The sequence below is a fragment of the Narcine bancroftii genome, chromosome 5 (genome assembly GCF_036971445.1).
Source record: "Narcine bancroftii isolate sNarBan1 chromosome 5, sNarBan1.hap1, whole genome shotgun sequence".
NCBI classification, from domain to species: Eukaryota; Metazoa; Chordata; class Chondrichthyes; order Torpediniformes; family Narcinidae; genus Narcine; species Narcine bancroftii.
Window position 1 is genome coordinate 61,103,845 of NC_091473.1, and position 22,065 is coordinate 61,125,909.

General features: G+C 43.5%; 1 protein-coding gene across 4 annotated transcripts in view; it reads left to right on the top strand.

Annotated features, from left to right (window-relative positions):
- LOC138763427 (probable voltage-dependent R-type calcium channel subunit alpha-1E) overlaps window positions 1-22,065 on the top strand; it is a 252,290-nt gene that overhangs the window by 138,576 nt on the left and 91,649 nt on the right. For 3 of the 4 annotated variants that reach the window (XM_069937538.1, XM_069937541.1, XM_069937539.1), the window contains exons 19-21: window positions 5,984-6,589; window positions 9,960-10,252; window positions 19,228-19,327. In XM_069937538.1, coding sequence (XP_069793639.1) covers window positions 5,984-6,589; window positions 9,960-10,252; window positions 19,228-19,327 — 999 coding nt within the window. The remainder of the gene's footprint in view (window positions 1-5,983; window positions 6,590-9,959; window positions 10,253-19,227; window positions 19,328-22,065) is intronic. The other variant, XM_069937542.1, reaches the window with a different exon arrangement.

Sequence of the window (22,065 nt, forward strand, 5' to 3'; positions counted from 1 at the left end):
AGTGACATTAATCAATATTTAGGAATAAAACGGAGGTTGTCCCCCAAAAACACCCCTGACTCAAATCCAGTTAATAGCTTTGATGGTGGGTAACAAGATCCTGGCGTAGGAACGGCATCAGGTGTATAGAGGATTGTTACGAGCAGGGACGATTAATGCCACTTCAGCAGCTAAGGCAGAAATACGATTTGTCAAACAAAACATTCCGCTGCTACCTTCAGATAAGATCTTTCCTACATGACAAATTAGGTCCAACCATGGTCCTGCCAAAGTGCAGTGACAAAGAGACCATGATTCAAAGGGGGATCACACTAAAATTTATTTCAGCAATGTATTTTCTGCTCCAAGTGGAAGGACCCAAACAAGATCTTCATAAATCAAGACAGAGGTGGGACTCAGACTTAGGAATAACAATTGATGAATGGTGCTGTGTCAGACCAGCATGACTATAGTAATCAATGCAAGGTATAGGCTGGTGCAATATAATTTTTTTGCAGCAGTTGTACCTGAACTGTTGGACCAGTGTTTTAGATGCACGCAACCTGGACACGTACCAAGGTGAAGCCCTTCTGGGCAGAGCTAGGCGAAGTCCTAGGGAAAATTATAGGTAAAAATTTCCCACAAGATCTTGAGTTGTTCCTGTTGGGCAACATAATGGACATAAGACTTACAATGAAGCTGTCCAAATTCCAAATTCATTTCGCAATGATCACATTGGTAGTGGCCAGGAAGTGCATAGCAGTTACCTGGAAGTCTGACTCTTGACTGGGCATTGCACAATGGAGCAAGGAGATGCAAGCCTGTGTTCCCCTGGAGAAAATTACCTACAACTTTAAGAGAAGGTACCACATTCCAAAAAATTTGGCAGCCATACCTGAACCATAGAGGAGCATGGTTGTGAAAGGGACAACTTTGCCTTGGGGCCCAGTTCACCCCAATCACTCCCCAATCTTGGGGGGGGGGGGGGGGGGGCTCAATCCAGGAGTCAAGGAGAAAAGGAAAATCGGCCTGATCTCAGGCTACTGGGCTGGGACAGACCCATAACTCCCCAATATGAGTTTTTTTCTATGTTGTGAACATTTTAAAGTCTTAAATTTTCATTTTTGGTTGTTTATGTGTTAAGTGTTTGATGTTTAGGAGGTGAGTGGGGGGAGACAGAGAGGGGAAGGGGTATTAGGTTTGGACTTGATAGAAAATTTGCATGGTTTGGATAAGGATAAGTTGTAATTGACACAGATTTGTAAATACTGTTGAAGACAAAGTTGTAAACTGTTGAGTTCAAATCTATAAATAAAATATATTTTTTTTAAATGTTGGTGAGGCCCCATTTGGAGTATTATGTTGGTCACCGTGCTGCAGGAATGATGTTATAAAAATAGAGACAGTGCAGAGAAGATTTACAAGGAGTTTGCCAGGATTCCGGGACCTGACCAATAGGGAGAGGTTGAGCAGAAGGATTGGGGTGATCTGATAGAGGTATACAAAATCAGGAGAGGGATAGATCAGGTGAACAGAGTAGGGGAATTAGTAACGAAAGGACATAGGTTGAAGGTGAGTGGGGAGAGATATAACAGGAACTGAGGGGTAACTTGATTACACAGAGAATGGTGGGTCTTTGGAATAGCCTGCTGGAGGAGGTGGTTGAGGAAGGTACTATTGCAATGTTTAAGAAACATTGGTAGGATACATGGACAGGATGGGTTTCAAGGGACATGGGCCAAATACAAGCAGGTGGGATGAATGTGGGTGAGACATTTTGGTTTTGCATGGGCAATTTGGGCTGAAGAGGCTGTTCCCACACAGTGACACTACAATTGATGAAGCTCAAAAGGGTGGACAGAAGGAGTCCCTACTGAAAACCATTCAAGAGTTTTGACGCAAAATTCTTTCAGTGAGAAGTTTGTGATTCTTTGGGGCCTGTCTCCCTCAAAAGGTCTGGGAATATTTTTAAAACTGTGGTAAATCTCATTCTGTTAAGCATAGGGATGAAAAGTCATTGGGGATAGACAGCAATGTAGATCTACGAGTGCAATTACAGTTTGTAATGTTTGGGACAAAAATACTTTTTTTCTTTATTTGCCCCTGAGCTTCACAGTTTTAAATTTGTAATCAAACAATCCACACATTCTAAATCTTATTGAAGGTTATTTGTACACATTTCGGTTTGACCATGTAGAAATTAGGGCATTTTTCATACATAGAAGAATGAAGAAATATACTCTAATGCCTATCTGACAGATCAGAAACACTCTTCAGGAGGCAGGTGTGGATGTGTCATTAACTACTGTCCACAGAAATTTCATGAATAGAAATACAGAGGCTACAATGCAAGATGCCAACCATTACTTAGCCACAGACACAGGATGGCCAGATTACAGTTTGCCAAGAAGTATGCAAAGAGCCAGTATAATTTTGAAAAAAAGATCTTTTGGACAGATGAGACCTAGATTAACTTGTATCAGAGTGATGGCAAGAGCAAAGTGTGGAGATTTAAAGGATCTACCCAAGATCCAAAGCATACCACCTCATCTGTGAAACATAGTGGTGGGGTGATATGGCCTGGGCATGTATGGCTGCCATAGGTACTGGTGCACTTGTCTTCATTGATGATGTAGCTGCTGATGGCAGTAGCAAAATTAATTCTGAGGTGTATAGAAACATCTGCTCAAGTTTGAGCAAATGCCTCCAAAGTCATTGGACCGCACTTCATCGTACAGAAGGACAATGATCCCAAGCATACTGCTAAAGCAACAATAGAGTTTTTCAAAGCTTAAAAACTGGAATATTCTTGAGAGCCCAAGTCAGTCACCTGATCTGAATCCAATTGAGCATGCCTTCCATATGGTGAAGACAAAACTTAAGGAGACAAGTCCCTGAAACAAGCAGGGGCTTATGTTTATAGATAAAATACTTGTCCTGCAAATGTAATATTTGTCTGTATATGTGTTATGTTTGGTTGTGTGTTTGCATGTTTTGCACCAAGGAATGGAAAACACGTTTCGTCAGGTTATACAATCAGATGACAAAATGACTTGAGGAGCAGAAGATCGCTGCAATAGAGGCCTGGCAAAGCATTACCAGAGAAGATACTTAGCACCTGGTGGCATCTATGAATCACAAACTTCAACCAGTCACAAGGGATTTGCAACAAAGTACTAAACATGACTAATTTGCTATGTCCCAAATATTATGGTGCCCTGAAATGGTCAAACCAAAATGTTCAAAAATACCCTGTGATAAAATCTGGAATGTGCATGTGAATTGTTTGATTGCAAATTTAAAACTGTGGACCACAGGGGCAAATAATGTTTCTTTGTTCCAAACATTATGGAAGGCACTGTTTATATCTGCCATGGTCTTATTTAAAGTTTAATAGGCTCAAGGCACTAACTACATTGAACCATAGAACACTGTAGCACTAAAACAGGCCCTTCTGCCCATCTGATCTGTGCTAAACTATATTCCACCCAATCACATCAACTTGCACCCAGATCGCAATCCTTCATTATCTTTCTCATATATGTACCTATCCAATATTCTTTTAAATGCTGAAATTGAACCTGCATCCACCACCTCTGTTTATTGTCATCTGATTGCATAAGTACAACCCAGCAAAACACCAGGAAGGAAACCAGACCACCCGTAGGAAACCCATCCTCCGATCCTCGGTGCAAAACACACAAACATACAACCAGACGTAGCACACATACAGCCAAATGGTACACATACAGGACAACTATTTATATATACAAATAAATAAATAAATATTGCTTTGTAAATATGAGAGTTCTGGATGGTTAATGTAAGTAGTTCCTTTGGTCATTCAGCATTCTCACTGCCCATAGGAAGAAGCTGTTCCTCAGCCTGGTGATGCTCCACATGCTGAGTGAAATTCTATCTAATATTCCACTTAAACATTTCATCTTTCACCCTTAACTCATATCCTCCAGTTCTTGACTCATCTAACTTTAGTGGAAAAAAGTCTGCTTGCATTTACCCTATGAATATCCCTTGGAATTTTGTGTACCACTATCAAATCTCTCCTCATTTTCCAATGCTTCATGGAATAAAATCCAAATCTCTTCAATCTTTCCCTATAACTCTGCTCTTCAAGTCCCAGCAATATCCTTGTAAAATTTCCCTGTATTCTCTCAATCTTATTGATATCTTTCCTGGAGATAGGTGACTAAAACTGCACACAATACTTCAAATTTGGTCTCACCAGCGTCTCATACAATTTCACCATAACATCCCAACTCTTGCACTGAATACTTTGATTTATGAAGGCCCATGTGTCAAAAGCACTCTTTACAACCCTATCTAACTGTGATGCCACTTTCAAGAAATTATATATTTGCATTCCCAGATCCCTCTGCTCTGCCACATTCTGCAACTTTCTATCGTTTACCATGCAAGTCCTGCTCTAGTTATTCCTCCCAAAGTGCAACACCTCCCACTTGTCCATATTGAATTCCATCTGCCTTGTTGCAGGCCATTTTTGCAGCTGATTCGGGTCCCATTGCCAAGCTTTGAGAGCCTTTCTTGCTATCATCTGCAAATTTCTACACATACACCTAATTCATATGTCCTTAAAAGTATATCCCTCAAATTCCGGACAGATGGTCAACAATCACCATCTCTAATGATACAGAAATCAAGACAACACAGAGATGGATGATGTCACAGCAAGTTTTACATCCAGATGATGCAAATTTAAGTCCAATCAAAAGAGTAATCAATTCAGAAATGGGGAAAATAGTGAGTATTTTCACAAAACAAAATAGAATGTGAGGGAGCATCTTGTGTGATCCTGATCCAGGAATATGCCAATATTTGAACATGGGTACTGGAATGTCAGGGAGGGATTTAAGTATCCTGTAAGTTATGAGTGAGAGGTTATGGTATCCCAGAAATATTCATGACCATCGCATCCAACAACACCCATTTCCTCAGCCCCATCTCATGGCTCAGTGACAACAGCAATTTGTACCATAGAAATCCATGCCAATCTGGGCCTTGGTGGAGTTTGCACGCATGACTGTGGGTTTTACCAGCGTCAACTTAGAGCTTCAGCCTCACATTTATTGTCATGGGCTGCCAAGAAACAGTGAAAAGGGTTGTTCTTGTGACATCCCAGATGTGCTGGTTAACAAAGTAATCGATGGCTCAATATTGCTCATCGTGGTGTGGGAGAGTTAGAAGAGAGTTAATGAGCAGTAGGGATAAATTTTTCATTTTTTTTTTAATTAATTTAGAGATTTAGCACAGTAACAGGCCCTACTGGCCCATGCCACCCAATTAAACTGCCAACCCCATACGTCTCGGAGGGTGGAAGGAAACCAGAGCACCCATAGGAAACTCATGCAGACACAAGGAGAATGTATAAACTCCTTACAGACAGTGCTAGATTTGAACTCTGATCACTGGCACTGTAATAGCATTGCACTATTAAAGAGGAAATGGGATTGTACCAAGAGGCCAGAATGAATGTAATGGGCTGCATGGTGTCCAGCATGCGGCTTCGTGTGTGTGTGTATGTATGGAGTAACTGAAAAATTGTGAGGTTTAGGACATCAAAGAGAAAAAATAGAATTGGGAGTCATGCAATGGTGTGGTTTGATTTGAATATTGGTTGAACACAAGACTGGGAACAAGCAAACGCAACACTATTATGGCACCAGCAACCATAGTTCGAATGTGCTGTTCTCTGAAAGGATTTTGTATGTTCTCCCTGACACCATCTGGGTTTTCTGCAGGTGGTCCAATTTCCTCCTACCCTCCAAAAAGCATACAGGGGTAGGTAATTAATCAGGTGTAATTGGGAGGCATGGGTTTCATGGGCCAGAGAGCCTTCTACTGTTCTGTGTCATTAAAAGTAAATTTAAACTAGCCCATATCAGACTGTAAGGTGAAAGGTAAGAGAGGAGCTGTTAAGACTCTACAGTGCAGTCATTGAATTCTTTTTTTTAAATTTGCATCCCAGGAGAGAATTTCGGAGACACAAGCACATGTCCATCTGGGAGGCCAGAACCAGTCAACTGAGAAGACGCATGCAGATGAGCAGCCGCGAGGCTCTCTTCACCGAGGCACTTCAGGGTCTGGAGGGAAGCAGGTACCGACGGCATCGCTCCAGGATCTTCGAGGCCGAAAGCCTGCGGAGGCTGGCTGAGCAGCAAGCCGCTGAGTCCCGCCAACTTGGGGAGTTGGGCAGGCGAGAGGCCTTCAAGAGCCGCTCACTCCGCAACAGCTGGCAGCCCGCTGGTTCGGACAAGGGGAGCTCCTCCATCAAGGTGAATGGGGAGCAGGGGCATGCGCTTGGCCGGAGCATGGAGGCCGGAGCCAGCTTTAGAATGGCCGAACCGATCAGGGCCAGGAGGAGGTACAGGTCTCTGTACAAAGAAGCAAAGCTGGGGTTGGAGGAGGCCGCCGAGACCTCCCTCAGCCGTCGACCAGGCAAGAACAAGGAGGGGCGACTGCTGCAGCAATTGTGCGAAGAGCAGGAAAGTGGCCAGCCCACCCAGGCCCCCGAGGAGATGGACGCACAGGGGCAGATGAAGGCCTTCTCCTGGCAAGGGGAGCCCCACTCAAGGTTGGCACCATCTGAACAGAGTGTCCAATTCTTGTCCACCTGCACAATTCATGAATGATCACACATTAAACAGCCCTCATGCTAACTTATGTTCAACACATAATATTCAGTCTGGGCACTCTCCAACTAGATGGCATTCACATCGACCTCCACTTTTCATTAAATCCCTCCCCATCTCTCTCTCTCTCTCTCTCTCTCTCTCTTCCCCTCCCTTCCCCTATCCCTCTGTCTCCTTTCCTCCTGCTCCTCCATCCTCTTCCTTCTCCTATCAATGAGCTACCCTTTGCCCACTCCCCTATTGCTTCTTAACTTCTTTCTCTTCTACCCTCTCATCTGTTAGCCTGTACTCCTCTCCCCACCCCTTCCTCCCCCCACATTTGTTTTCAGATTTTGCTCATCCCTTGATGAAAAGCTTAGGCCCGAAACATTGCTTCCCCTTTACTTCCTGTGGATGCTGCTTGACCTACTGAGTTTCTCCAGCACGTTTGGGTGTTGCACTCGAGCATAGCATCTGCAGACTTTTCTGTTTAATTCATGCTCACAACCTCCTGCATTTCCAAATCCACTCACTGCAGCTTCAACATGACCACTGTGATGTTTTGTGCCCCCTTTACTCTTTCCTTCCTTTCTCCTCTCTCCCATGCATTCCCCTCCTTTCTCCCATCTCCCTCTACTCAATATTTATCCTTTGACCCCCTCATCCCCTTCCTCTCCCTCAACTCTTTGTCCTCCTTGCCTCCCTCCTTCCCATAACCCCTCCTCTCCATCTCCCCACCTTTTACTTGCCCTCCCTCCTTGCCTCCTTCCCATAACCCATCCTCTCCATCTCCCCACCTTTTTCTTGCCCTCCCTCTGTCCACATTCTCATTCATCCTTCTCTCCTCCTCTTCCTTCCCTTCCTCTGCCCCCCCTTTGCCCATCGGGAGAAATTTCAAGTTTATTGTAGTGAGAAAATTCATTTTGCAAACAATCCAGCTCATCAACCTACACATCATACAGCAGTACCCACTCGGTGGAGAATTACCAACAGAGAGTGCTTAGGACAGAGCAAAGGCAACCTTATTTTACTGGCAAGAGGTTCATTTAGGAGTCTGATAATGGTGAAAAAGGGAAGAGAGGGATGTACCCAAACAACTCCAGGAAGACGATCAGGACACTGGTTCTGTGGTCCAGATTTTGTGCTGTGCACCACCAGTCAGGTCCCAAGGGTGCTGGATGAGAGACTTTCAACCCATATAACATCTTCTTTGATGCTCATTTCTTGCTTCAGCCTTCTTTAATGATCTATGTAGCCAAGCCTGATCCACCTCACCTTTCACCTTCACCACTCAGTGCAATTCCACTGGTTCCCAGTTGTTTATCATTTCAAAAGTTCTCTCTTTAATCCTTGTGAGATCCAGCATGGATGAACTTGCTGGAATCTTGTCACAAATGGTTCCATAGAACCACAGAACACTACTGCCCTGAAAAAGGCCCTTCAGCCCATGTAGTCCCTACCGAATTATTATTCTGCCTCATCCCATTGACCTGACCCAGACCATAGCCCTCTATAACCCGCCCATGTACCTATCCAAATTTTTCTTAAAGGGCAAATTCAAGCCTGCATTCACCACTTCAGCTGTCAGCTTGTTCCACATTCTCATCACTCTCTGTGTGAAGAAGTAGCCCTTAATGTTTCCTTTAAATATTTTCACTTTTCACCCTTAACCCATGTCCTCAAGTTCTTTTCTCATCTAACATCAATGGAAAAAGCCTGCTTGCATTTGCTTATCTATGCTCCTCATAATTTTGTATACCTCAATCAAATCTCCCCTCATTCAATTCCTTTGATCTGATAACACCCTTTCATCACTTAATAAGTCCTTTTCTATGGGTTACATCACACTCGTATCAGTGGCATACTGACATAATGCCACTGGTTTCCTATTCAATTATCCAGATCTAGAGGGGTGAGATCCAGATTGCTTTGGGGCTCACATCTACAAAGCACTGCTCTCTCCTGGCTACTTTAAAATATCACCACAACTGATGAATAACATGCTTTTTCCCACAAGAACTACCACTTTGTTCTCATGTTTGTCAAAAATGTTATTCTCACTGTAAACGCAAGAATGGGAATTCTGAGCTGCCTCCCTTTTTCTCTGTGAAAACATGTCTCCAACTCTGGCTTGCTCAGAGTTTGCAGTGAGCCAACAATGAGGTACTTTGTCATTTGACGAAGTCCATCGCAGTCAGCTGATTCAGAAGGTGCAGAAGCTTGGGACTTGTGCTGAATTGATAGTTTGGATACAGAATTAGCCAGCCATAAATGACATAGGGTATTGGTAAAAGTGTGTTATCCAGCTGGAGACCTGCAGTGTTTGTTCTGCAGGGTTCATTATTAGGGCCCCTGTTGGTGATGTATATAAATAACTTGGATGAAAATGCATGTGATGGGTTCGTCAGTTTGCAGGTGACTCAGAGATTGGTGGAGCTGTGGACAGTGCAGAGGGTATCAAAGAATACAGCAGGATGTAGCTCAGTTACAGATGTGGGAAGAGAAATGGGAGATGGAGTTCAATCTGCACAAGTGTGAGGTCTTATTTTGGGAGGTTAAATGTAAGGGGAATTCATACAATTAACGGCAGGGTTCTGAAAAGCATTGATGTGCAGAGTTATCTGAAGCTCATAGCTCATGGAAAGTGGCCACACATTTAGTAAAGAAGGTGTGTGGTTTGCTCGGCTTCATTAGTCAGGGCATTGAGTGTAAAGTTAAGGAGGTCATGATGCAGCGATTATAAAACTTTGATTCAACTGCACTTAGAATGCCGTGTGCAGTTTTAGTTGCCCCATTACAGGAAAGATGTGGAGGCTTTTGAAAGGGAACATAAGAGGTTTTCCAGGATGTTGCTTGGCTTGGAGGGTGTTAGTTATGGGGAGAGGTTGGAAAAATTTGGGGTTTTTTTTCTGGAGCATCGGAGGCTGAGGGAACACATCATTGAGGCATTGATAGAGTGGACAGTCAGAATCTTTTTCCCAGGGAAAAGGTGTCACGCACTAGAGGACATGTGTTTAAAGTGAAGGGGAGGAGGTTTAAGAGAGATGTGTGGGGTAGACATTTTACACAGAGTTGTGGGTTGTAATGGCCTGCCAGCAGTAGTGGTGGGAGCAGATACAATAGTAATGTTTAAGAACTTTCTCGATGGACACATGAATATGAATGGATGGAGTATCATGTGCAAGCAGCAGAAATTTAGTTTAACTTGGGCATCATGTTCAGAGCAGACATAGTGGGCCGTTCTGTGTCCTAAAAGTGAGGGAGTCTCTCAGGAGATCAGGGAAAGAGAGGATGATTGAATAATCGACACATCTCTCTGCAAATGTCTTTAAGCAGCTCAACGACTCGAGCTGCTGGTGTGGACACAGATCCATCCGGGGGGAATCTGGAGAAGGAGAGTGGCAAGATACCTGAGAATGGAAAAGAGGAGAGAGCAAACACCAGTGAGCAGGTCAACGAACAAAGCAGCTGGTTAAACCTGCAACTGGATCAGCAGGCAGCTCCAGGAGACAGAGAGCTGACCACTGGTACCAGGGACACGAAGCAGGATAAGACTCAGGAACAGACAGAAATTGATGTGGACTGTGAGAACACGGAGACACCCATGGATTCCCTTGTCACACCAGGTAGGAACATCAATGGTATTGGAGGTGGGATAGGACAGAGAAAACATTGCAGATATTTGATGGTGACAGAAGTAACTCCACCAAAAAATAACTCCACCAAAAATGTTAAGCTTTGGGTGTCAGAATGAGCTCCTGTATGCCTGAACCCATCCAGGTTATAATTGGGCTCATGGGTGTACACTCTGAGCAACACTGAATGCAAAGATGCTCAATTCAGTCAATCCTTCCAGTTTAAAATGAGGGTAAAACCATTGCACTTTATTGGTGAATAGCAAAATCTTTCCTGAACAAACAAACCACCAATAAGAGATGATATGTCATGGGCATTCTTTCTAAAAGCCAGGCACTGCAGTTGTTAAAATTGGTCTTCATTGCATCCTGCGTCTCTTGTGTTCCCGAAGATCCATTCGCATTTCAAAATGTGGAAGTTCGATTGTTTCCTTCAATATCTCAATCTAAAACTCTGCCATACATAACCACACCATGCAATTCACAATGTGCCAGGGTGTAATTCTCACGTTCACTCACTGCAATTGTCAACCTCTGTACTTCTCACCCTCATTCACTGATACTGTCACTCACTAAAATGTTGCTGTTATTCTCAATGTCTTCCTGTTGCTCTCAATGTCTTCCTGTTGCTCTCAATGTCTTCCTGTTACTAATCAAGGTAATTTGACGAAAGGATCAAAACATGGGTTATATATCTTTGCTTCCTATGGCCACTATAGGACTGCTGAGTTTCTCCTGCACTTTTGTTTATTAACTATAATCGCAGTCACTGTAGAGTTTCATTGTTATTCTCAATGTATTCCTGTTATTCTCAACACCTTGCTGTTATTCTCAATGTCTTGCTATTAATTCTCAAGAGTTAAACAAGAAAATCTTGAGTGCAATACACAAAAATGCCGGGGTGGGGGTGGAATCTGCAGATCTCTCAGCATTCATGGGAAGTAAAGGGTAATTAATGTTTCGGACCTGGGCCCTCACTTCCTATGGATGCTGGGTGGTTTGCTCAGTTCTCCAACACATTTGTGCATTGTTATTCTCAACACTGCTGTTATTCTCAATGAACTCCATTGTTTTCAATGTCGCTTGTTGTACTCAATGTCATACTGCTAATCTTAATTGTTCTTAGTCACTCTGGTATTTGTGATGTCACCCTGTTGCTGTCAATGCCACTGCTATTTACAGTTGCTTCATTGTTCTTCTTGTAATTTCAATGTTCTCATTGCCATTGTTGATCTTAGAGTCACACAGTGCTCTCTTTTGTTACACCATTGTTCCGAATGCACATGGTTCTTGAGCACTTTATTCTCAATGACGTGCTGCGCTTTCAGTATCACACTGTTGTTCTCAGTGTCAGGTTGCTCTCAGTATTAGATTGTTGTTCTCAGTGCCACACTGAATGTCACAGTGTTCTATGTCACACTATGTTCTCAGTGCAAAGTTCAGTGTACAAGCATGACATCACATAAAATCCTGAGATTCTTTGTCCTGCGGGCCAGGCAGAATTTCTACTTATCAGTAGTCCAAACTGTACTCAAGAAAAGGATAATGTATACAAAAACAAAAGAAATGTAAGCAAACTAACCGTGCAATACAGAAAAAACAATTCAGTAAGAGTCCTTAAATGAATCTCTGATTGAGTATGTTGTTTGGGAGTCTGATACTGGAGGGGTAGCAACTGTTTCTGAACCTGGTGGTACCTGTACTTATTTCCTGATGGCAGCAGAGAGAACAAAGCATGTCTTGGATGGAGTGAACCCTTGATCATTGCTGCTGCTCTCCGACGGCAGCGTTCTTTCTTAATGGTGGGGAAAATTTTGCCAGTGATGTACTGGCCTACGTCATTACATTTTGCAGGGATTTCCTCACAGAGGTATTGGTGCTCCCATACCAGGTTGTGATGCAGCTGGTCAGCACATTTTCCACTTCACGTCTTTAGAAGTTTACCAAGGTTTCTGATGTCATACCAAACCTCCGCAAGCTCCTGAGGAAGTAGAGGTGCTGACGTACTTTCTTCACGATGCCATTAGTATGTTGGGTCCAGGAAAGGTTTTCCGAAATAGTGACTCCCAGGAATTTAAATTTGCTCACCCTCTCCACCTGTGATCCCCTAATGATCACTGAATTGTACAGCTCTGGCTTTCCATTCGGAAAGTCCACAATCAGCTCCTTAGTTTTGATGACATTGAGTGAGAAATTATTATTAGTACACCATTCAGCCAGGTTTTCAATTTCCCTCTGCAAGCTGATTCATTGCTCCTTTTTATAGAGCCTGTTACCATGATATCGCCATGTTGTTGTTATACCAAGCCACACAGTCATAGGCTAAAGTGAGTACAGCAGGAGATTAAGTTCACAGCCCTTTGGTGCTCCAGTGCTGATGGAGATTGTGGAGGTGATGTTCTTCCCATTCCACACTGATTGGGGTCTGGAGGTGAGGAAATCCAGGATCTAATTACACAGTGGGGTCTTGTGGCCCAGGTCTTGGAGTTTTTGATCAGTTTTTAGGAAATGATGGTATTGGATGCCGAATTATAATCAGTAAAGAGCATTCCGATGTTTGCATCTGTGCTGTCCGTGTATTCCAGGGCTTTGCATAGAGCCAGTGAGATGCATCTGGCATAGACCTGTTGCTGAGGTAGGCAAATTGGAGTAGATCCATATCACTGCTCAGACAGGAACTGATGCGCTGCAACACCAGCCTCTCAAAACATTTCATCACTGTGGATTTGAAGGCCACTGGTCAGTAGTCATTTAGAAAGGTTACCATACTCTTCTTGGGCGCTGGTATGACTGGCACCTGTTTCAAACAGATGGGTACCATGCCCTGCCAGAGTGAGATGTTGAAAATATCCGTGAATGCATTAGCAAGTTGATCAACACAAGTTGTCAGTACTCAGCCAGGTACTCCATCAGGACCGGATGCTTTCCTTGGATTCATTCTCCTGAAGCCAGCCTGCACATCATCTTCGGATACTGACAGTAAGGGATCATCAGGGGACAGAGGGGTGCACAGTGGTTCTTCCTTGTTCTGGTGTCACATGCTTGTTCTCAGTATCAGATAGTTCTGTGTCACACTACTCTCAGAGTCATACTGTGTTCTCATTGTCACACTGTTAATCTTAGTATCAGTGTGTTCTCAGTGTTACCCTCTTCCAAACATCATATTGTCTTCATTCCCTGCTTTTCTCAACATCACCCTGTTGTTCTCAGTGTCATACTGTGTTTCCACTGTCACATTGTTATTCTCGGTGTAAGTCTGTGTTCTTTGTGTCATTCTGTTATTTTCAATGTAACCCCCTCCGAACTATTCTCATTCCCTGTTGCTGTTCCCAATGTCAAGTTGTTCCTCTCTGTGACACTGTTATTCTCTGTGCCATGTGGTGTCCTCTGGGTCACCCTCTTATTCTCAGTGTTACCCTCCACCAAAAGTCAAACTGTTCTCATTCCCTGCTGTTGTTCTCAATGTCCCTGTATTCTCGGTATCACTATTTTTATGATTTTTAATGTCTTTCTGTAAAACAGGTTTGTATCAGAAACTGTTGTCTGAGTGTAATCCTCAGTCACAATATCAAACTGTGTCACCCCATTACACCAAAACACCACATGGCCCAGTTCTCTCTCTCAACCCATTTCACCTCATTCACTCTGGGGCCTGAATCTGCGGTTCACAGTGACAACCATGTCATGTGCTGCAATGATCTCCGTTATCCTCTCAGCATCTCAGGCCACTCTGTAATTTGAAATGTCACAACAGTAATTTTCATTCCCAGAACTGTTCTCACTGTTGCTCTCAGCATTGCAATGAGACTCACAGAGCCATCCGCTAAGTGCTATTGTCCAATTCTGAACTAATTCACCAAGAAAGACAAACAAGTGGATGCTCGGGTTGATACAGTACACAAAAGTGATGGAGAGACTCATCAGGTCAAGCAGCATCCATAGGAAATAGAAGGCAGTCTTGGGCCTGAGGCCTTCTTCAGAAATGTTTTTTTATAGATAGCGAAAATTGTGGAGAATGATATGTTGAATGCAGAGGTGAGGGGAACCTTGTCCTTGTTGCATCAAGTAGGGGTGGGGGAGGGGGCACAGTGGAGGAGCCCAGGGCAGGTGCAGAAAATGGAGGAGATGTGGGTGAGGGCTGAGTTAATGGCAGTAGAGGGATTGATTTTATTTTTATTATTCAAGAAGAGCTCAGGTCCGAAATGTCAACTGCCTTTTACTTCCTACAGATGCTGCATGACCTGCCGAGTTTCTCCAGCGATTTTCTGCACTGCACTAATTCACCAAGAGATTTGCATGGTCATTCGCAAAGTTCAGACTCTACACTTCTTTGCTATTGGCACGTTCATGCACTGTAGGTCCCAGTATCCCCAGCGATACCTGGTCTGACGACATGCACGTGGGTCCCATCTCTGGACCTCTGTGCTTTCAAGAACAGCAGCCACAAATACTCATCTTCCACATCACTCTGCTGAGGCAGGTGCTGCCGTGCAGTTCACAAGTGAGGACTATTTCCAACAATTGCAGCAGGATCTTGATCACTTGGGCAAGGGAGGTAGAGGAATATTTGATGGAACTTAATACAGAGATACATGAGGTGCTGCATTTTGGGAGGTAAGGATCTGGGAAGTCTTGTAGAGCAAAGGGATCTTGGAGTACAGGTACATAGTACCTTGAAACTGGTGTCACATAGGATGGTCAAAAAGGCTCTCAGCACATTGGCCTTCATCAGTTGGAGTATTGAGTTTAAAAATGGCATGGAGGGCAAAGAATTAAGCCAATTAAGAGTTGATTTGTGGGAGTAATTAGCAGGGACCAATAAAAGGAGGGGTAGCTAAAGAGGCAGCCTCAGTGTGTGACTGGCTCAGTGTAGAGGTGGAGCCTTGAAGCTTTAGTTCAAGAGGCTTCAGCGAGCAGGAATTGGTCCATTGCTTGCTATGAGAGGAGTAAGGCCAGGTGAGGTAGTTTAATCCTTTAATTAAATAATGGAGTCAGCTAGGGCAGTGGCTTGCTCTGTTTACGGGATGTAGAAAATCTGGTACCGCATGCTTATCCCTGATGACTGCAACTGCAGAAAGTGCATCCAGCTGCAGCTTCTTACAATCCAAGCTAGGGAACTGGAGCAGGAGTTGGATGAAATGCAGATCTTGAGGGAGGCAGAGGTAGTGGCAGACATGAGTGTCAGGGAGATGGTCACCCCTATAATTCAGAAGGCAGGTAGCTGGGTGACTGTCACGAGAGGGAAAGGGAAGATGCAGTTGTCTGGTAGACACTGAGTCCAGTTCTGGTCTCCATATTTGAGGAAGGATAGACTGGCTTTGGAGACGATCCAGAAGAGGTTTACTAGGTTGATCCCTGGGATGAAGGGATTGACTTATGATGAAAGATTAAATCGTCTAGGATTGAATTCGCTCGAGTTCAGAAGAATGAGAGGAGATCTTATAGAAACATATAGGATTCTGAAAGGTATGGATAGGATAGATGGAGGAAGGTTTTTTGAGCTGGCCAGGGAAATTAAAACGAGAAGACACAGTCTCAAGATTCGGGGGGAATAGATTTAGGACAGAGATGAGGAAAAATACTTTTTCCCAGAGAGTAGCGAATGTTTGGAATTCTCTATCCAGGGAAATGGTTGAGGCTGCTTCATTACACATATTTAAAATTCAGTTAGATAAATTTTTAAAGATCAGATTTTGAGAATGCAAAAGCTTTATGTTCCTGTTAGGTTAAAAGGAGGGGCAAAAGGTTTGAGAGAGCCGTGGTTTTCAAGGAATATTGGAAACTTGGTTCGAAGAAAAAGGGAGGCGTACATTAGATATAAGAAGCATGGAGTTAAGGAGATGTTTGAAAGATACATTGAATGTAAGAGGAATCTTAAGAGAGGAATTAGGAAAGCTAAAAGAAGGTACGAGGAAACTATGGCAAGCAGGGTGAAAACTAATCCAAAAGAGTTCTACAAATATGCTAATGGTAAAAGGAAAGCTAGAGACAAAATTGGTCCCTTAGAAAATCAGAGAGGAAAACTGTGTGTGGAGCCTAGAGAAATGGGGGAGATATTGAACAGTTTCTTTTCTTCGGTATTCACTAAGGAGAAGGATATTGGGAGATGTGAGATAAAAAAAAGCAAATTGGGTAAATATGGGGAATATAGAGATTACAAAAGGTGTAGTTTTAGGGCTTTTGAAGAATATAAAGGTGGATAAGTCTCCGGGACCAGACAGGATCTTCCCCAGGACATTGAGAGAAGTGAAGGAGGAAATAGCAGAGGCTCTGGCGGTAATTTTCCAAATGTCAATAGATATGGGGATAGTGCCGGAGGATTGGCGCATTGCGCATGTGGTTCCGTTATTTAAAAAGGGTTCAAGGAGGAAGCCTGGCAACTATCGGCCTGTAAGTTTGACGTCTGTGGTAGGTAAATTAATGGAGAAAATTCTTAGAGATAGTACTTATAAACATCTGGATAGACAGGGTCTGATCAGAGCACTCAACATGGATTTGTGGGAGGAAGATCATGTTTGACCAATCTGATTGAATTTTTTGAAGAGGTGACTAGGAATGTGGATGAGGGTAGCGCAGTGGATGTTGTCTATATGGACTTCAGTAAGGCCTTCGATAAGGTACCACATGGAAGGTTAGTTAGGAAGGTGCAGTCTTTAGGTATAAATTTTGAGATAGTCAAATGGATTGAACATTGGCTGAAAGGGAGAGGCCAGAGAGTGGTAGTGGATAATTGTCTGTCAGGTTGGAGGCCGGTGACCAGTGGTGTGCCTCAAGGATCTGTATTGGGCCCATTGTTGTTCGTTATATACATGAATGATCTAGATGATGGGGTGGTGAATTGGATTAGTAAATATGCAGACGATACTAAGATAGGTGGAATAGTGGATAATGAAGAAGGTTTTCAAGGATTGCAGAGGGATTTGGGCTGCTTAGAAAAGTGGGCTGAAAAATGGCAGATGGAATTTAATGCTGATAAGTGTGAGGTGCTTCATTTTGGTAAGAAGAATCAGAATAGGACATACGTGGTAAATGGGAGAGCATTGATGAATACAGAAGAGCAGAAAGATTTAGGAGTAACGGTACATCGTTCCCTGAAGGTAGAAACTCACATGAATAGGGTGGTGAAGAAGGCTTTTAGTATGCTGGCCTTTATCAATCATTGCATGGAATATAGGAGTTGGGAGGTGATGTTGAGATTGTATAAGACGTTGGTGCGGCCTAATTTGGAGTTCTGTGTGCAGTTCTGGTCGTCTAATTATAGGAAGGATATAAACAGAGTGGAGAGAGTGCAGAGAAGGTTTACCAGAATGTTACCTGGGTTTAAGCATCTAGAGTATAGGGAGAGATTGGACAGATTAGGTCTTTATTCTTTGGAGCGTAGAAGGTTGAGAGGGGATTTGATAGAAGTATTTAAGATTATGAAAGGGATAGACAGAGTGGATGTGGATAGACTATTTCCGTTAAGAGGAGGAAAGATTAAAACAAGAGGACATGAGTTAAGAATTAAGGGGCAGAGGTTTAGAGGTAACATGAGGGGGAACTTCTTTACTCAGAGAGTGGTAGCCATGTGGAATGAGCTTCCGGGAGAAATAGTGGCGGCGGAGTCAATTGTATTATTTAAGAAAAGGTTGGACAGGTATATGGATGAGAAGAAGATGGAGGGTTATGGGCATTGTGCAGGGAGGTGGGACTAGAAAGGGGTGTTTGGTTCGGTGCGGACTAGAAGGGCCTAATGGCCTGTTTCTGTGCTGTAATTGTTATGTTATATATATATGTTATGTTATGATAGAGGAATTAGGGGATATGGGGAGAAGGCAGGTAGGTGGAGTTAGGTCATAAATTAAATCAGCCATGATCGTATTGAATTGCAGAGCAGGCTCGATGGGCCATTTTTGGCCTACTCCTGTTCCTACTTCCTATGTTCTTATGTTCCTATGACAGTGCAGAGTACCCCTGTGGTCGTTCCCATCAACAACAGGTATGCCATTTTGGATACTGTTGATGGGGACCTACAAGTGACAAGTCGAGGTGGTAATGTCTCCAGTGCAGAGGCTGACCCCCCATCTTAGAAGGGAAGGGGGGGAACAGAAGAAGAGAGTGATAGTGATTGAGGACTCATTGATAGACAAGTGGATAGGAGGTTTGCTGGATGAGATCGAGACTCCTGGATGGTATGTTGCCTCCCAGGTGCCAGGGTCAAGGATATCTCTGACAGCATTCTGGAGGGGGAGGGTGAGCAGCCAGATGTCGTGGTCTACATGGGAACCAAAGACATAGATAGAAGTAGGAATGAGGTCCTGAAGAAAGAATATAGGGAGTTAGGGAAGAAGTTGAAAAGCAAGATCTCAAGGGTGGTAATCTCATGATTGCTGCCTTTAGGAATAGGAAGATGTGATTGATGAATGTGTGGCTAAAGACTTGGTGCAGAGGACAGGGGTTCAGATTTGTGGATCATTGGGAACTCTTCTGGGGAAGGTCTGACTTGTACAAAAAGAACGGGCTGCACTTGAACTGGAGGGGGACCAATATCCTGGCAGGCAGGATTGCTAGATCTGAATGGGAAGGTTTAAACTAGTTTGGCAAGGGGGTGGGAATTAGAATGAAAGTATGGAGATTAGGGTAGAAGGACAACTAGGTTTGAAGGAAGAGAGAAATCAGATTGTTAAAATTAATGAAGGAGAGGGGGTAGTAAAAGTAGATGGTAATCAAAGGAGTGAATGTGGGGGACATTCGTGTATATATTTCAATGCAAGGAACATGGTAAGTAAAGTGGATGAGCTTAGAGCATAGATTGACACATGAAAATACAATATTGTAGCCATCAGTGCAAATTACGGGCATCTTGCTGAGGTCCAAGCCTCGTTAGTGATTACTGGGCAGAGCCTTCCTTGCAAAACATTCTTCGCTTGGAGTGAAACAGACCTCACCCATTTGATTTTGATGCACGTTTCGGGTTCATTTTGCAGGAAATGCATGCAGCAGCAACAGTTCGGTGAAAGAGGACGAGAAGAAATCCAAAGCAATCATACCGTACACCTCCATGTTCCTGTTCCGCAAAACTAACCCGTAAGTCACATCATTTCCTGCGTGATTGGCATATATCCTGCACATGTGTAAGCCCATGCTGATTGAAAATTAATTTCCCCAACTTTAATCTGAGCAATGAACTTGGGAAGGGAAAAGCAGGCCTCCTGAAAATATTATCCCATTTCTGACATCTGAAAGTATTTGCGAAGACTAAGCAAATAAGGCTATTAAGGTGGCAAACAAAGAGCCTGCAGATGCTGGGGTCTTGTGCGGTGAAGACAAGTGCTGGAGGAACTCAACAGGTCACGCAGCATCCAAGGAAGGCAGAAGGTTGTTGAAATTTCGGGCTTGAGCTGATGCCAAAAATAAGGCCTGAATAAGAAGGTGGTAGGGGTGGGTCTGCGGGGGAGTTGGTAGGGGAGGTGGAGTTGGTGGGGGGCAGGAGCACAGGCGAATGGGTGATTAGGTGGATACAGGTGGGGGGAGCAAAAAAGAACAGAGCTGAGAGATGATTGGAGGAGGGGGGGTAGAAGGCTGAGATTCTCTGTGACAGGAGGAAAAAGGGAAGGAGTTGGGAGCTGGTGTGCATGACAGGTGGGGGAATGAGAGGATGGGAGACAAAGGGATTGGGGAAGCGAGGAAGGTTTAGGTTAATGGAAATTGAAGAAGTTGGTATTAATGTGGGCTGGTAGGAGCCTGCTAAGGTGGATTGCTAGTTGTTCCTCCAATTTACATGTGGCTCAACCTAGCAGTACATGAGGGCATGAACAGACTTGTGGGTGCAGCAATGGGAAGTAGAATTGAAGTGACTGGCCACTGGGAGGTCTTTATTCAGATGTTTGCCTGATCTGGGTTCTGCCCTGAAACATTGATTGCCGATTGCTTTGAGTAAATGCTGCCTGAGTTATATTTGTTAAGTTTGACCACTGATGGTGGATTCCTCCAGCATGTTTGTGTACTATGGCTGTGAAGGTGGCTGTCACTGGAATCTGGCCCAGACCTTTATCATTGTCCCTGTGCTTTAGAAGCCATGATTCCAGAAGCCAGCTGCTCTGGGAAGATGGATCAGAGCAGAGGGAGGGTTTGTCGATTTTGTCCATCTATCTCAGCTCCAGAAAGAGCTTCACCTCCAATTCAACTGGTGCCCAGGTGAGATGGTTGTGCAGCAACTCCTTTAACTGGTCCAATATCTCTTGCTGAAGGTTGAAAAGAGAAGATGAATGATGAGCAGCTGAAGCATTCTTCTTTATTGTGCAGACAAGATGACTGCAATTTTGCTGCAAAATGCAGGTCACCGTGATTTGAACCCACATCAGGGTGTGAAAATAGCAACCTGGCTGATCGAGTACGCAAGTTCCGCAAACACCTTACCACTCCAGGTGTCCAAGAGCACAACACACCAGATGCAGAGAGAATAAAATGCAGAAAATGCTGGTAACACTCAGTAGTCAGAAGTGTAGCTAGGTTCTAACATAAAGGGAGCGAGCACATAAAAAACGTGCCATGACCCATACCAGATGGTGAGTCAGTGGTTGAATGGCAAGCCACACTGATTTTTCAGTGGCATTAGGGTGGGGGGGGGGGGGCATAGGGAGGGACACTCTGTCGGTCAGAATGGAAGTAAACTTGGAAAACTTCCACAAGAAATAAACGGAGATTAGTCCCATCCTTAAACGTACATGAATTGTGAATAAATGAGGGGAAATCTCAAACCACATGTGTCTTCATAGTCTTACAATGTGCACAACATTTTCGTGAAATGAATGATAATCTTAACTCAAGTAAAACACGGAGAAATGCATTGGGAAGAAACGAGGAATGCCTTCAAAACTGAGATGAGCCTAATTCTGTAACTGATTATATAAATTAGAAAAATCCCTTGTGCTGAGACTGATGTCAATTGTGCAATAGATGATAGGAGCTGTTAATCCTCACACCTCTTCCTGGTTATATCCTTTTTCGCCAATGCCGCCAACATGTGCCTCGTTGAGTGGAGCTGGGACTGTGCCAGGGCACAACCCATGGACTCTAGGTCCTGTTGACTGAAACCGAGGATTCTGTTGAGCTGGAACCTCCTTTTACAACTTCAGCTAGTCTTCGCGCATAAATAAACAAGGCCATGCAGGGCAAAAGTCGTTGAATAAATCAGAGTTCATTTAGAGGGAAAATAAAAAGGTCCTCAGTTTCCTGCAATATTTAACATGGTTGCTTTTTTTTAACTTACTGAGTGAGGGTGCAGCCACTGTGCCTTGGAGCACATTTCAAGTCAGTGGATGTGGGTGAATGTGCAGTTCTTTCTCACCCCAACTTCTGTTTCTTGTTTTTTTTTTTTAATTTTTTATTTTTCACACCATAAATCACATTAACCATGGTACACACTTTTTACTTTTCACACATATACAGTGCCATTTTCTCCCCCCTCCCTCCCTCCTCCCATCCCACCCTCCCTACCTCTCCCCTCCCGTCCATTTAAGGTATACATTCTAGGATACATTAAATCAGTCAGACAATGTTGTCATTCAATAAAAATACACCAGAAATTCTACTGAGTCCATTCTTTTCATTTCCTTTTCCTTCCGTTAACTTAGGTAATGACTGTCCCCGGTAGGTTTTCGCTATTGTATTTAATGTAAGGCTCCCAAATTTGTTCGAATATTTCAATATTATTTCTTAAACTATTTGTTATTTTTTCCAATGGAATACATTTATTCATTTCTATATACCATTGTTGTATTTTCAAATTATCTTCCAATTTCCAGGTTGACATAATACATTTT